Genomic DNA, 17,395 nt, shown 5'->3' on the forward strand with positions numbered 1-17,395 from the left:
ACTGTTGCTTCCTGACCTGTATACAGGTTTCTCAAGAGGCAGGTCAGGTGGTCTGGTATTCTCATCTCTTTCAGAATTTTCCACAGTTTATTGTGATCCACACAGTCAAAAGCTTTGGCATAGTCAATAAAGCAGAAATAGATGTTTTTCTGAAACTCTCTTGCTTTTTCTATGATCCAGCAGATGTTGGAAATTCGACCTCTGGTTCCTCTGCCTTTTCTAAAACTAGCTTGAACATCTGGAAGTTCACAGTTCACGTATTGCTGAAGCCTGGCTTGGAGAATTTTGAGCATTACTTTATTAGCGTGTGAGATGAGTGCAATTGTGCAGTAGTTTGAGCATTCTTCTTCATTGCCTTTCTTTGGGATTGGAATGAAAACTGATCTTTTCCAGTCCTGTGGCCACTGCTGAGTCTTCCTAATTTGCAAAAAAACAAATGGCTGTCTGAGGAGGCCTTACAAATAGCTGTGAAAAGAAGAGAAGCGAAAGACAAAGGAGAAAAGTAAAGATATTCCCATTTGAATGCAGAGTTCCAAAGAGTAGCAAGGAGAGATAAGAAAACCTTCCTCAGTGATCAGTGCAAAGAAATAGCAGGAAAACAACAGAATGGGAAAGACTAGAGATCTCTTCAAGAATATTAGAGATACCAAGGGAGCATTTCATGCAAAGATGGGCTCGATAAAGGACAGAAAAGATATGGACCTAACAGTAGCAGAAGATATCAAAAAGAGGTGGCAAGAATACACAGAAGAACTGTACAAAAAAGAGCTTCACAACCGAGATAATCATGATGGTGTGATCACTCACCTAGAGCCAGACATCCTGGAATGTGAAGTCAAGTAGGCCTTAGGAAGCATCACTAGGAACAAAGCTAGAGGAGGTGATGGAATTCCAGTTGAGCTATTTCAAATACTGAAAGATTTTTGCCATATAGCAAAGCAAATCAGCCATAAGTGTGTGTGTGTGTGTGTGTGTGTGTGTGTGTACACCCTCTCTCTCTAGCCTCCCTCCCATCTACCCCCATCCCACCCCTTAGGTCATCACGGAGCACCTGGCTGGATATCCTGTATTCTACAGCAGCTTCCCAGTAGCTGTCTGTTTACTCCTGGTGGTGTGTATATGTCAGTGCTACTCTTCTAATTTTTCCCACCCTCTCCTTCCCCGGCTATGTCCACAGGCCCATCCTCTATATCTGCATCTCTATTGCTGCCCTGTAAATAGGTATCTTTTTACATTCCATAGTCTTGAGACATACATATGATACAGTTACATAAATATTTTCATTTTTAGAGCAATTCTAGATTAAGAACAGAATTAAGAGAAAGTATGGGGATTTCCAATATACCTCCCTCCCCACACCCAGACAAGCATAGCTTTCCCCAGTATCAATATCATTCACCAGAATGGTGCATTTGTTACATTTGGTGTACCTATATTAACATATCATTGTCGCCCAAAGTCCATAGTTTACCCCGGGGTTCACTGTTGGTGTTGTACATTATTTGGTTTTGTGAAATGTGTAATAACATGTATTGATCATTATAGTATCATCCACAGGATTTTCACTGCCCTAAAATCTTCGGGGCACATATTCATCCTTTACTCCCACCAACCAATGGCAACCACTTATTTTTGTTTTATATCTATAAGTGTGTGTGTGTGTGTGTGTGTGTTATATAATTAGAATGATACAGTAGAAGATTTCAGATTGGCTTCTTTCACTTAGTAACATACAGTTAAGAGTCTTCTGTGTTTTTTCATGGCTGTATAGCACATCTGTTTTAAATGCTGAATAATATTCCATTGTCTAGATATACCACAGTTTATTTATCCATTTACCTACTAAAGGACAGCCTGATTATTTCCCAGTTTCAGCAGTTATGGATAAAGTGTTATAAACATTCCTGTGTAGGTCTTTTTATGGACATACACTTTCAACACCTTTGAGTAAATACCTACGAGTGTAATTGCTGAATCATATGGTAAGTATATGTTTAATTTTGTAAGAAACCACCAAGCTGTACTATTTTGCATCCCTATGATAAATGAGAGTTCCTGTTGCTCCACTTCCTCATCAGCATTTATTGGTATCAGTGTTCTGGATTTTGGCTATCTCTGATAGTTATATAGTGGCACCTCATTGTTGTTTAGATTTGCATTTTCTTGATGATGTGATGTGAGACATCTTTTCATACACTTATTTGCCATCAGTATTTCTTCTTTGGTAAGGTATACACATAAAGATTTTTAGGTGCTTTGGATGGCTACAGATAAATAAAACACAAAGATGTCTCATAATCAAAACTAATTCCTCAAATATTGATTATAGGGGATGATCTAATCCTTAAGTCTATTGAGTTGGGCTATTATTGTTAATTTCCTCTTTGCCATTTTGTTTCCACTAACCATCCTTAACCTATAAATACACTCAAACTTCTGTCATTAAAAAATATTCCCAGCCCAATAATTTTTCTCCCAAAGCAAGTACTTGGAAAAGCAGTTTTCATTGGCTACAGTTACTTCTTAACACACTTTTAATTTACTTTTTACTCTACTGCATTCAGAATTTTGCTCTTCACCCTACTGTAATCACTTCAAGTAAACTGTGTAAGAAAAATTGACCAATTATCTAATTTACCATATTGTGTTAGAAATATTTTGTCTTATTATTTATGATGTTTAACTCTGTTGGTCTCTCCCTTTTTCTTGAAACTATTTGTTCTCTTTTATTCTAAGACTCTGCAATCTCCCCTTCACCCTCTTAATTTTCTGAACCTTGTATGCATTGGCATCTTCTTTTGCTCACCTGTTCACTTCAGTTCAGTCACTCAGTCATGTCTGACTCTTTGCGACCCCATGAACTGCAGCACGCCAGGCTGCCCTGTCCATCACCAACTCCTGCAGTTTACCCAAACTCATGTCCATTGAGTTGGTGATGCCATCAAACCATCTCATCCTGTCATCCCCTTCTCCTCCTGGCCTCAATCTTTCCCAGCATCAGGGTCTTTACAAATGAGTCAAAGCTTCACATCAAGTAGCCAAAATATTGGATTTTCAGCTTCAACATCAGTCCTTCCACAAAACACCCAGGACTGATCTCCTTTAGGATGAACTGGTTGGATCTCCTTGCAGTCCAAGGGACTCTCAAGAGTCTTCTCCAACACCACAGTTCAAAAGCATCAATTCTTCAGCGCTCAGCTTTCTTCACAGTCAAACTCTCACATCTATACATGACCACAGGAAAAACCATAGCCTTGCTTAGATGGACCCTTGTTGCAAAGTAATGTCTCTGCTTTTGAATATGCTGTGTAGGTTGGTCATAACTTTCCTTCCAAGGAGTAAACATCTTTTAATTTCATGGCTGCAATCACCATCTGCAGTGATTTTGGAGTCCCCAAAAAATAAAGTCTGACACTGTTTCCACTGTTTCCCAATCTATTTGCCAGGAAGTGATGGGACCAGATGCCATTATCTTCGTTTTCTGAATGTTGAGCTTTAAGCCAACTTTCTCACTCTCCTCTTTCACTTTCATCGAGAGGCTCTTTAGTTGTTCTTCACTTTTTGCCATAAAGGTGGTGTCATCTGCATATCGGAGGTTAATGGTATTTCTCCGAGAAATCTTGATTCCAGCTTGTACTTCCTCCAGCCAGTGTTTCTCATGATATACTGTGCATATAAGTTAAATAAGCATGGTAACAATATACAGCCTTGACATACTCCTTTCCCAATTTGGAGCAAGTCTGTTGTTCCATGTCCAGTTCTAACTGTTACTTCCTGACCTGCATACAGATTTCTCAAGAGCCAGGTCAGATGGTTTGGTATTCCCATTTCTTTCAGAATTTTCCACAGTTTATTGTGATCCACACTGTCAAACGCTTTGGCGTAGTCAATAAAGCAAAGGTAGATGTTTTTCTGGAATTCTCTTGCTTTTTCGATGATCCAGTGGATGTTGGCAATTGCCAACATCACCTGTTAAATATTAATTTTTCTCATACTCCTTTCTTAGCTTTCTGTTCTTATCACACAGTCTCAATTTCATGGCTTCAAATAGCACCTATAAAGAGATGATGCCTATAGTTTTATCCATATCCCAGTCTTCTCTCCTAAAGTCCAAAGTCACCTCACCATCTCATTTTGGGATCTGACAACCTAAGTGTGCCAGAGATACCTGCCTACATCTCCAATCTTGTATCACGCCATACTCTCCTTGGTTGTTAAACTCAAGGACTTCCATGATGCTGCCCTGTTCTCATCTTTAATGCTAAAAGTTTTCTCTACTTGAAATTCTTTTTCTTTAGGTCCTCTATTGTGGTTTTCTTATTGCCAGGCTCAAATGTCAATCAGATAAGTATTTTCTCACCACCTGTTCAAAAATAGAATCCCTCCCAGTTACTCTTTTTTATATCATATATTTTATTTTTTATGCCTATGTCACTCTTAGAAAATATCTGATTTATTTGTACACTCAGTTCCTTGTTTATTTTCATTCTACCTATAGTAGATTGCAAGCGGATCATGAATGTTTTTTCTTTACTTTATCTCCAGCACTAATAATAATACCAGGCAAGTACTGGGCACAAAATAAATATTTGAAGAACAAATCAAATAATAATTTTAGCTCATCTTTGAAAGTCACTTTTATTACTTCATACCTCAGCTTGCTCATTCACCTAGCTTGTTTCTTTATCATGGTGTATCCTCATCTACCCAGGCTTCCAAGCAAGGGACTCATAACCCTGTCCCTACCCTTGAAGTATCTCAGTAGTCACAAAGCTTGTCAGTTTTACTGTTTAGTATTTCTTCTGTCCATTCCTTCATACCAACTCCTAGTCCTTTCTTTTTGGTAAGACCATCAACTCTCCCTTGGGCTAATGGAGTAATATTATGGCAAGTGTCCTTCCTTTGGTCTTCTAACCCCCCAAATATTCTAAACTATTAGAAATATTATTTTTAAATAAAAACAAGATCTTGATTATTTTATTCTTTCCTATGCCTAAATCTTTCAAAGCCCAGCACCTTTTTGCCAGAATTATAAGATTCAATCCAAGGACATCTAAATTTCAGCCCTGGCCTGTTTTTCCATCTCTAATTTTAACTATACTAGGATGTCTCAAGGAGAAGGCAATGGCACCCCACTCCAGTACTCTTGCCTAGAAAATCCCATGGACAGAGGAGCCTGGTGGGCTGCAGTCCATGGGGTCGCTAAGAGTCAGACAAGACTGAGCGACTTACTTTCACTTTTCACTTTCATGCATTAGAGAAGGAAATGGCAACCCACTCCAGTGTTCTTGCCTGGAGAATCCCAGGGACGGGGGAGCCTGGTGGGCTGCCGTCTATGGGGTCGCACAGAGTCGGACACGACTGAAGCGACTTAGCAGCAGCAGCAGCAGCAGCAGGATGTCTCAAATGGTCCTGATACCCAATGATAACTTCTAAGTTTGTATATTCCTGATCTCTAAAACATTCGTTGTACACCTTTTACATGAACTGCAAAGTATGTAGAAGAAATTGGGAATAATAAATTTGAAATGAAATTCTGAAATGTTTTATCTGTTATCTTAATCTACTTCATAGATTCTTAACTTAATTTCTCAGGTGATTCATTAATATATGTTGTATGCTTTAAAGGATGAGTCATGGAACACTCCATAATATCACATATTGATCAATTAGGGCTGCCTCTTAGATCAGTTTGAAGCACAAGAGATCAGGCTGCTTGCCAAGAAGTCTGTTATCAAAATAACTAACTATAAGGCTTTTCTAGGACAGAAGGAGAAAATGTTCACTAAGGTTTGAGAAACAAAGGACTGTAAAAGTTACTAAGAAAGTACTTGTCAAGCTAGAAGGACAGAGAACAAGAAAAGACAGAGAAATAAAGAGAGGATCTAATATGTGGATGCATAGACAAATGTAATTCCTCAGTCATAGCATTTTCACTTTGATTTTTCTCATGTGTTTAAATCAATAGGAAGATTTTATTTTAATTACTGAACAGGTGCTACAAGAGTAACACATTGAACAAACATTTGTGCTGCCTACTTGCTGCTGCTGCTAAGTTGCTTCAGTCATGTCCGACTCTGTGCGACCCCAGAGATGGCAGCCCACCAGGCTCCCCCGTCCCTGGGATTCTCCAGGCAAGAACACTGGAGTGGGTTGCCATTTCCTTCTCCAATGCATGAAAGTGAAAAGTGAAAGTGAAGTCACTCAGTCATGTCCAACTCCTAGCAACCCCATGCACTGCAGCCCACTAGGCTCCCCTGTCCATGGGATTTTCCAGGCAAGAGTAATGCAGTGGGTTGCCATTGCTGCCTACTTAGAGAAGTTCAAAATATAAAATGTGAGTCATATTTACAGTTACTTCTCATGTACATCATTAAGGATTTCACTTTTCTTGGAAATGTAATGTCTTTTTTATCATTGTATTTGATATACAATGGCAATGATTGGAGTGAAAGTATAAAAGTTGAATTTATTTTTGCTCTAAGATTAACATTGTAAAACATGGCTTCTTTATTTCTGGGATAATTGGCCACTTAAGAAAGTCATTATTTTCTCAACCTTATTTTGAGTAGAATAAATACTGTGTTTAGATGCAGCAGGAAAGGTGTTCTTCCACATTTCAGCTGCCCTTCTCAGGTCCCCTATTCTGGGTGAATACAGAATCCTCCAGATGGCCCTGCTCTGTTTGATGTCTTTTCTTTTTTTATCCAATCTCTTTGAGTTTCTCTCTCTCTCTTCCTCCTCCTTCTCCCTCTCCCTCCCTCTCTTTTTCTCCTAAGGTTCTTTTGTATGGAAAAAACACTCTAGTACCTTGCTTTTCCATCTCACTGTTGAAAAACAAAAGCCACAACTGATTGCTTAGGTGGCTGATTGCCAACACAATTGTTGCAGCCATGATTTTCCAGAAGCCAGAAAGGGGACATTGCAAAGATGTATTTATTACCTCTAGCAGGCTGTACTATATTCTAGACTTGTTCTCATTATAGAAAATAGCTAAATATTTACTTTGTGTATTGCAATGGTATATTTTTAAAGTTAAAATGATATATTTTTAAAGTTAAAATGTCTATTCCAGAATAGACACCTATATGTAATGACTCTGTTTCCCTAGTACAGATCACTGATAGAAGATGTTGCTTGAGCATTATGAAGTTTCCTAAACATAAATATTTTAGTTTTTATTTCAGGCAAGATTATTTTACCAAATTACCTGGGAGAGGTTCCTTCATAGGAAGAGATATTAAGTGGTTACTGCTGATGCTGAAGAATTGAGTTACCACTTACTGCCAGATCTTCCAGAACAGATCTATTCTTGGCATCAACAATTGGAACTCAGGATTGTCCCATTTAATATCATTTACTTGTACATAACAGACCAGTGACCACAAATCATCCATAATTAGAAATAGAACACTCATAATTACCCCTGCAATGTTATGATTTTTGAGAAAGACATTAATTTGCTTTAATCTATTTATTATTTAGCTTTTCCCTCCCATAATATGACATTGGTTAGACTCATCATATTTCTCTTTTTTGTATTTCTAATGAGTGTTTAATTAAAAATACCCAACTTAAACACAGAAAAGGCTATATATAGTTATGCAAGATATTTTCCTTCATGATATTGAGGGAAACTGGATGATTTTTACTCAAAACACTCAAACTCAGGTTCCTCATGATTTCATTTGTGTTTTAGTGTGCTTTTATTATAGATGTGGTCTTGCCCTTTAACTCTTGCCCTGCACAACTATTGCATGTTTTGGTAATTGTTAGAACTAGTTATTCTATGGGTTTATATAAATTTTTTTTCTGCATTGATGAAAATAGTTGACAACTATTTTCTGAAACTTTTACATGGTAAAATTATGTCCATGCTCTATAGAATAGAAATCTAGAGCCACAAATGCTTATTTTTCAAGTTTTGAATATCTCTAAATAATAAAAAGAAACATTTTATTCCTTCCCAATGAGTAGAGATATTGGTGGCTGTCCATTTTGCTGAGTTTTTATTAGTTAATAAATATTGATATTTATTATTTTATATTTAATATTTTCATAATATAGACAGTCCTTTCTACTACTTAAGTGATTTTCAAGTAACATGTTTCTATATTGAATTAGCATCTGATTCTTGCAAAGATTATAGCCTTGAACACACCGCTCTCCCAAAATTTTTCAAAATTTGCACTGTGTAAAAGATAATTCTTGTAGGGTTGCACAAAACTGTGCATTCTATTCATGCCCTTAGTTAAAGAATATGTCACCTTGGTATCAGGCTAGACTAGAATAGAAATATACATGAATATACATATTTCAGTGCAACATGTACATTTGGTAAGTATTAGTCACCTTTTCTTGGATAAGGCAATGGCACCCCACTCCAGTGCTCTTGCCTGGAAAATCCCATGGATGGAGGAGCCTGGTGGGCTGCAGTCCATGGGGTCGCTAAGAGTCAGACAAGACTGAGCGACTTCACTTTCACTTTTCACTTTCATGCATTGGAGAAGGAAATGGCAACCCACTCCAGTGTTCTTGCCTGGAGAATCCCAGGGACGGGGGAGCCTGGTGGGCTGCCGTCTATGGGGTCGCACAGAGTTGGACACGAGTGAAACGACTCAGCAGCAGTCACCTTTTCTATAAAATCGGGATATTAATAACTGCCTTTCAGGTTGTTTGTTGTGATAATTGAATGAAATAAATCATGAAATATTAAGTATACTTCTTGGAACAAAGAAAGTACTAAAAAATGCTATTTTTTTTTTTTTTAAATCATGCCTACCTTGTATAAAAGTATTCAGTTCTGCCCGAGGACAGGAGGAAGGTATCACAAGGGAGTAACACCTAAATCAGAATATGAATGATGAGTAGGCATTTTCCACAGAGCAAAAAAGATAAAGAAACAATTTGTCCAAAAGCATTTAGATGTAACTAAAAGAAAAAAGAGGCTGAGGGATGGCCTAGTTATAAAGACAAATGTAGATGAGGTTGAGAGCTTTAGATTTTATTCTGGAAGTGAATGTTATTTAGAATATTAGAGTTCTTTTTAAATTATTTTTGTTTCCTTTAACTATGAGTTTTAGAATAAAGGGAAAATCTAACTAAAGAGTTATCTTAAGTCGTCATTTGTAGTATTGTGAAAACATAAGTGATAAGTCTTAATTTTAGACATCAATTTATTTACTGAGGTAAGTGCAATAATATTGAAGAAAATAAGAATATGTAGAATTCAAAGGATTTTAAGTGCACATGTTTCTTATTTTGAGCAATATTTATCTTGAAGATTTAAGTTTCAGTTGCTCTTCTATAAATTATTTTTAAATGCTTTAAGGAACATTGTTAAAAGAAATTTGTTGTAGGAAGGCAATAAATTGCTCTCTAATATCTGTGTTTTGAAAATTTATATTTGACAGTACTCTCTCAGCAAAACCCAATGAAATTTTTTCTGTTTATGGGATGAATACATTGTGATAGAGTAAAAAAAAAAAGAAAAACTTAAACATCAAAAAGACTTAGATTATCATCCTACCACTGATGAATTTTATGACCTTGACATAATTACAAACCTTTCCTGGATGTCATTTCTTTCTCTAAATAGATTGACTTAATTTTTTCCCTGTGGTGAGGTTGAAGTCCCAGTTTCATTGTCTATTTCCAAATATACAAACATTTTATGAACAAGTCTTATGGATAGAGCACATAGTAGTTTAGATATGAATACAAATACAAAATTTTGTTAACAGGGCTCCACTAAGTACCTTTTTCAAAGATTATATAGGAATAATATTACTATGAAGTTAATAATATAACTATAAAGTTAAAATTGATAGTGATGTGGAACAAAATGAAATGACTTTTAGAGTTTTAAATTATGTCTATATGCAGATCTGACAACTGATGTTTTTAGTACATTATGAAAGTCTGGAGACATACTTTTTCATTTATTCATATAATTTACTCCTTTGCAAAAGCATTTACCAAAACATCTCTAGATGATTCACTATATCTGTAATGGTTTCTGACATAGGTAAACATAGAACTATTTTCTCTCATCCATAAACTCAGATGTGACTATGTTTTTTATCAGGAAACCATATTATTGCATCTTGGTAGTAGCAGACACATTTAAATTATTGTCCGGTAGTAACTTAAGAATTGGAAAACACAGTTTAATAGGCAATAGCCTTTCATGATTTGATATCCTCAGTTACTTGAATCAAATTTTCATTGTTCTTAAGGTTAAAAATGTATCTATAAACCACAATTAGCTATAGAGTTAATGGGTGAATTAATAATCACTCTTCAATTAATATGAAAAAGATATGAAAACTAGCAGAATGCTAGCTTTCCTTCAGATGCTTCTTAGAAAATAATATTTTATAAATAAATGTTTGGGAAATGTTGGATTCAACAAAGGGAAGGAAATTGCGTTTCTTTTGTGTCAGCATCAATCTGCCAGAGGAATCGTAATTTGAGCACTGAGCTCATTTTGGGGGGTTTTTCTCAAGGGACTAGAGATATTATAATGGGATGTATTTTGAGAAATACAGCTCTGTTTAAAACATTTTACATAAAGAAAAAATGAAAATGAAAAATAAAAAATGTAGCCCAGTTGACCTCTGCTACTGTGAGAGGAAGATGGGGGTTGTAAGGCCAGATGCTCTTCTGGGAAGGGACTGGACAGCACTGCCACTGCTTCTCATACGTTTACTGTTAGAGCACGGTGACTTAATGTCACTTCCATGACTATTTCACAATCTTTTTTTCCCCTGTGTAAAGGGGAAATCCAAAGTGAAGCCAAAGGAAGATTGAAACTGTTTTAAAAATAAACTAATAGAAATGAGATTGTAGTTTTTATTCAAGTTTATTTGCATGATGGTCTTGAAAAACAGCTAGTTGGAAATTAGGATAGTTGTCCTTTTCTTATGAGGTTGGTCTTGAAGAGTGTAGTGTGGAGATTGCTTTCTTCCTGTGTGAATTACTTGTTTCCTTTGAAGAAAAAGATCAACAGAAGGAAATCCCTGAGAGTTTTCAATACAGATGTCTCCAAAAGAGTTATTGCTGCCAAGTTTTTTTCTCCCAATGTGTCACATAATCTTTGTATAATTTATAAATGATAACAAAGCATTCAGGCCACATTCATAAAAGCCCAGTGACACATAATTTAGTGGAATCTGAGGATTAAAATTAATTGTCTCTCTTTGTTCTAAGTTCTAAATCTTAGTAAATGATTCACTGCATGTCATTACAGCTTAATATTTGCATGAAATCACAGTTTAGCTGGCATAATTTAATGGCAATTAAAAAGCTATTTAATTGTCATGCAAATTGGTATGAGGGCCCTTGAGTAAGAAGGGTGTCTGCCTTTTTAATTTAAGTATCTCTAGGCGGACAGTCATATACTTGCAGACACCCATAACATAATTGATAACATTCTTCCTGATCTTGGAAATGTAAGTGAATAATAATTCATGTTTTCCATTATAAATAAGAGAAAAGAGCAACAATATGAATATGTCATCCAGTAGGAAGACACTATTATGATAATGATAATGAATCTTTATCTCCTAGGCATGAGTCTAGGTTGGAGATAAAAAAAAAAAATTATGCTTATCCCTGTGCTCTAGTTTATAATCCCTTCAGTATTTGCCTTTCTGAAAGCAGACATGTCTGTAACTCTCTGGAACATGAAATGGCATAAAGCAAGGTATACAGAAACCTTTTAGAAAAACTAACTCCCATTTCTAGGGCTGGCTTTAGGTGGTGCACATATAGGTGTCTGAGCCATACCCATCAGGTTGCTGATAATAGGATCCAACAAGATGAAAAAAGGAAGCATAGCATTTCTTAATATCTCAAACCCGACACCAAATTATATGGATTTAGGAGTGATGTTATGCTTCTCTAACACTGTGGAACAGATCTTGTTACTGAGTCCTCTGTTATCTTTAAGACCACTCCCCACACTTCAGCTGCATTGCTGTTTTTGAAACACATCACTTCTGTACATAGAATCTGTCAGCTTCTTCCTTTTAAATGAAAATATATATATATGTATATATACAAACTCATTCCAGTGAGCATAGCAGTATTGCATTATCCGACCCCTTCCTGTTGCTTAAAACTCACTTCTTGCTTACTCCTTCTACATTCTAGCTACAGTGATCTTCTGTCACTTCCATGACTATTTCACAACCTTTTTTGACTGAAGAACCGTGCATGTTCTATCTCTAAAATCCTTCCTACCCCTCTCTACATCTTCCACACCACCTGCATGAGACCTTCTCAGAAGGTTTATCAGGTTGGCCCCCTGATACTTTTTTTTAGCTCCATTCCTTTTGATTTCTGTAATTGCACTTATTATAATTTGAATTTTATTCTTCTGTTTTTGTGTGTGCATTTGTGTTTATCTAGCCATTCAGCTAAAATATCAATAGCAAGAAAGCAGAAATAACATTTATCAGATTTAGGCTGTAAGCCCAAGATCTAGCAAAATACCTGGCACAGATGGTAGTCATGGAAAACTTATTTAATGAGTGAATGACCATGTCTTGAAATCCAAAAGAAGCCTATGTGAAAACTTGAATTTATTTCTATGCAGAGAATGCCACAGAGAATTATTTTCCTCCTTCTAAGCAAATTTCCGAATTTAAAGAACTGTTTGAATTGCTTAAGACTAACCTTTTAAAATATAGCAGTATTATTTAATGAGTCATTTATGCAATTAATTATTTTTCAAAGTATCTGTCATAGGCACAGTCTCTTACAGAAGGATTCTGTGGCATTTCACAATATAGCAAGCACACAGTGCACTGTCTGGCACGCAGTAGACCTTCAGTTAATAATTGTTCAGTGAATGATATGAAACCAAGGTTTGAAGGACTGAGATGAATATACAAGATTATTGACACAATTTTAAGAGAAAAAAAATGAATAGTTAAAGATATTATGTACTCTGTGCAGTGTGATCATATGGAAAAATAATGAGAAAAGAGAGCAGATGCTCATCCACCACCCATGACCAATATGGTTTATGCAGACTCTTGATGACAAATAAGAGGATCTTGAAAGTCTCTTTATAAGCTTTCAAGGATGCATTTACTTATGCTTAGTAAAGTTTGTATAAATAAAATCTAGGTACCATATCTTACCTATATCCCCTTTGATCGCTTCCAAATCCACCTGCCAATGCAGGAGACACAAGAAACGTGGGGTCCATCTCTGGATCAGGAAGATCCCCTGGAGAAGGAAATGGCAACTCACTCCAGTATTCTTGCCTGGACAATTCCATGGACAGACGTGCCTGGCGGGCTAGATTCCAGAGGTTGGCAAAGAGTCAGATGCAATTGAGCACACTCACGCAGCCCTTCCAAATAATGCTTTTGTCCTGTGAAATTGACAGGACCTAAAAAAGTATTTATGTTGCCTCCAGTTTCTGTTCCTATTCCCTTCCTTCCAAACTGTGTGTCCACCCTAAATTTATGGCCATTTATTCTCAGCCTGTGAGAAAAAGATTCTTAGATTTTCAAACGAATGAGAGTTTTAGTTATACATCAAGCATAGTATGAAGACTAAAATACTGAACACAACATATTTTATATATGTATGTTATTTCTTCAAAGTTTTTAAATGAAGATGCAATTATTAAGATGTAATTATACAAAGCCATCATGCAATTTAAAATAATGTTGGGTTATTGTATTTTTTCAGTCAACAAATTTAAGAAGTATAATTACTGTAACTTTTGGTGATCTGTGGCTTTTGATGTTAAATACTGAAATTTATATGCCAAAAGTTAATATACAGACCATCTTCACCCCTAAGACTCCACTCTTACTAAACTTATGCAGATATTTTTAACCATTTTTCTTTATGGCTTCCATCAGAAGAAAGAGTTCAAACTAATATAAAATACCAGCACATGTTTATTATTGACGTTTTCAAGTTAGCACTATAATTCATTGTCCTATACATGTACATTTGTTTTTTAATTGCTTTCTCTAGGGCCACCTTCAGCTCCTAGGAATGTGGTTTTTAACATCAATGAAACGGCCCTTATTTTGGAATGGAGCCCACCAAGTGACACAGGAGGGAGAAAAGACCTCACATACAGTGTAATCTGTAAGAAATGTGGCTTAGACACCAGCCAGTGTGAGGACTGTGGTGGAGGACTCCGCTTCATCCCAAGACATACTGGCCTGATCAACAATTCCGTGATAGTACTTGACTTTGTGTCTCACGTGAATTACACCTTTGAAATAGAAGCCATGAATGGAGTTTCTGAGTTGAGTTTTTCTCCCAAGCCATTCACAGCTATTACAGTGACCACGGATCAAGATGGTAAGTTCTACTGCTGTTCTCTCAAAACAGATCTATAATTCCATTTTGATGCTTAATATCCCTGGTGGACCTGTATTCACTGGGGTGCAGTTACACACTCTCTACATTATAGGGGTGATTTACTGATTGTTGTTCTTACTGTTTCCCAAGGTGCAGAAAGATATTTTTGATATTACTTACTAGTATTGCCAATTAGATACAATCCTTGTCTTTAATGGCTATGCATTATGTTTTTCATTTAATCCTATGCTGATATATCTTAATAAGCAAGTTCATATAACCTATCAACAAACATCAGACATAAATAAGGTTACTAAATGAATTGAAATTCAGCTGCCCTACTTACGCAACCCTCTCTTTTCCTTGTCAAATAAGGAAATAGTAAGTATTTATACTAATTATAACTCATCTATATTATAAAAACAGTGCAGCCAACATGCCTAACCATAATTCACTCTTAAAAGGAACAGCAAATATATCCATTAATGTATCTAAATGCTGTTGTTTAGGTGCAGTTTTGTGTAAAAAATAAGCTGTCTTTTAAAAAAAAAACTCCAGTTGCTTTCAGCTAAATGGCCCCTTTTAACACTATAGATTTTTACTGCAATATAGTCAGGCATGAAGAGTCCCATGCTTTTTATAAGAGTATATTATCTTTAATCCCCCCATTATGTAATTTTTCACAAAGCATGATACCAGGAAAACTTGAGATTTAAAAACTCCCTTTGAGAAGCATTCATAAATTATGTTGTTACAGAAAGGATCGTCTTATAGCAAAAAGTATTATTTTATGTGAACACATATAGATGAGGATAATTTATACAGATAAAACTATTCTTTTACACTATATTTATTTGCTGAGTCTGCTATAACAAATGCCACAGACTAGGTGGCATAATTATAGTGGAACATCAAAACCAGGAAACTGACATTTGGAAAATCTACAGGGCTCATGTGGCTGTGAAGGAATATCAGGAGTGAGCCTTGTAGTGATAATGGTGGTAGTTACATGAAGTTAGATATATGATAAGTTGCAAAGAGTTGCACTCAATGCATATACATGCACGCACACACACACACACAGACACACACACACACACACACACATGAGCCCTGTGGATTTTCCAAATGTCAGTTTCTGGTTTTGATATTGCACTATAGTTATGCAAGTAGTTAACATTGGGGGAGGCTGGGTAAAATCTATGTGGGAAGTTGCAGTACACTTTTTTTTTCTGGTAAATTTCTACGGCTCTATCATTGTTGCAAAATAAGAAGTTAAAAGAAGAACACTGATAAACCTGTAAAAAATACAGGAAGAAAACTTTAGCATTCTAAAAATATATTTGAAATGGATTTGACTATTTTATTCAAACTAATATAAGTTCACTTTGCTGATGCTCTTCAGAAATACATCTAATAAATAAAGCAAACAAATAGTACTGTAAAATCACCATTTTCGTATTTACTATATAATATTCCCCTTCATGTAAAAAATTGTTCTACATCATAGAATTTGCTTTTTGGTTGTTCAAAATGGAATTACTGTTTTCTTTTTTTATTATTATTATTCCTGTAGTATCAACAGAATGGTTTCAGATGTGTCTTCAAGATAAAACAGATTTAGGTCTTCTGTTTTGCTCTACACTAGCACATTAATTCTAAGCCTTTTTTCTGCTACCTGATTAAAAATAACCCAATACAACTGTTCTACCTATAAGGTATAAATAATTAAGTTTGAGAATAAAAACAATCAGTTCACTTCAGTCGCTCAGTTGTGTCCGACTCTTTGCGACCCCATGAATCACAGCACGCCAGGCCTCCCTGTCCATCACCAACTCCAGGAGTTCACTCAGACTCATGTCCATGAGTCAGGATGCCATCTAGCCATCTCATCCTCTGTTGTTCCCTTCTCCTCCTGCCCCCAACCACTCCCAGCATCAGAGTCCTTTCCAATGAGTCAACTCTTTCCATGAGGTGGCCAAAGTACTGGAGTTTCAGCTTTAGCATCATTCCTTCCAAAGAAATCCCAGGGCTGATTTCCTTCAGAATGGACTGGTTGGATCTCTTCGCAGTCCAAAGGACTCTCAAGAGTCTTCTCCAACACCACAGTTCAAAAGCATCAATTCTTCGGTGCTCAGCTTTCTTCACAGTCCAACTCTCACATCCATACATGACTACTGGAAAAAACATAGCCTTGACTAGAGGGACCTTTGTTGGCAAAGTAATGTCTCTGCTTTTCAATATGCTACCTAGGTTGGTCATAAATTTTCTTCCAAGGAGTAAGCGTCTTTTAATTTCATGGCTGCAGTCACCATCTGCAGTGATTTTGGAGCCCAGAAAAATAAAGTCTGACACTGTTTCCACTGTTTAGGGAAACACACTGTTTCCCCATCTATTTCCCATGAAGTGATGGGACCGGATGCCATGATCTTCATTTTCTATGTTGAGCTTTAAGCCAACTTTTTCACTCTCCACTTTCACATTCATCAGGAGACTTTTTAGTTCCTCTTCACTTTCTGCCATAAGGGTGGTGTCATCTTCATATCTGAGGTGATTGATATTTTCCAGCAATCTTGATTTCAGCTTTTGGTTCTTCCAGCCCACCGTTTCTCATGATATACTCTGCATATAAGTTAAATAAACAGGGTGACAATATACAGCCTTGACGTACTGCTTTTCCTATTTGGAACCAGTCTGTTGTTCCATGTCTAGTTCTAACTGTTGCTTCCTGACCTGCATGTAGGTTTCTCAAGAGGCAGGTCAGGTGGTCTGGTATTCCCATCTCTTGAAGAATTTTCCACAGTTTATTGTGATCCACACAGTCAAAGGCTTTGGCATAGTCAATAAAGCAGAAATAGATGTTTTTCTGGAACTCTCTTGCTTTTTCCATGATCCAGCAGATGTTGGCAATTTGATCTCTGGTTCCTCTGCCTTTTCTAAAACCAGCTTGAACATCTGGAAGCTCACAGTTCATGTATTGCTGAAGCCTGGCTTGGAGAATTTTGAGCATTACTTTACTAGCGTGTGAGATGAGTGCAACTGTGTCGTAGTTTGA

At 36.4% G+C, this 17,395-nt stretch overlaps 1 protein-coding gene across 6 annotated transcripts in view; it reads left to right on the plus strand.

The window, feature by feature from the left end:
• EPHA6 (EPH receptor A6) overlaps positions 1–17,395 on the plus strand; it is a 1,019,792-nt gene that overhangs the window by 445,725 nt on the left and 556,672 nt on the right. For all 6 annotated transcript variants that reach the window (XM_027554351.1, XM_027554393.1, XM_027554360.1 and 3 more), the window contains exon 5: positions 14,005–14,340. In XM_027554351.1, the coding sequence (XP_027410152.1) occupies positions 14,005–14,340 (336 nt within the window). The remainder of the gene's footprint in view (positions 1–14,004; positions 14,341–17,395) is intronic.

Source organism: Bos indicus x Bos taurus, chromosome 1 (assembly GCF_003369695.1).
Source record: "Bos indicus x Bos taurus breed Angus x Brahman F1 hybrid chromosome 1, Bos_hybrid_MaternalHap_v2.0, whole genome shotgun sequence".
Lineage (NCBI taxonomy): Eukaryota > Metazoa > Chordata > Mammalia > Artiodactyla > Bovidae > Bos > Bos indicus x Bos taurus.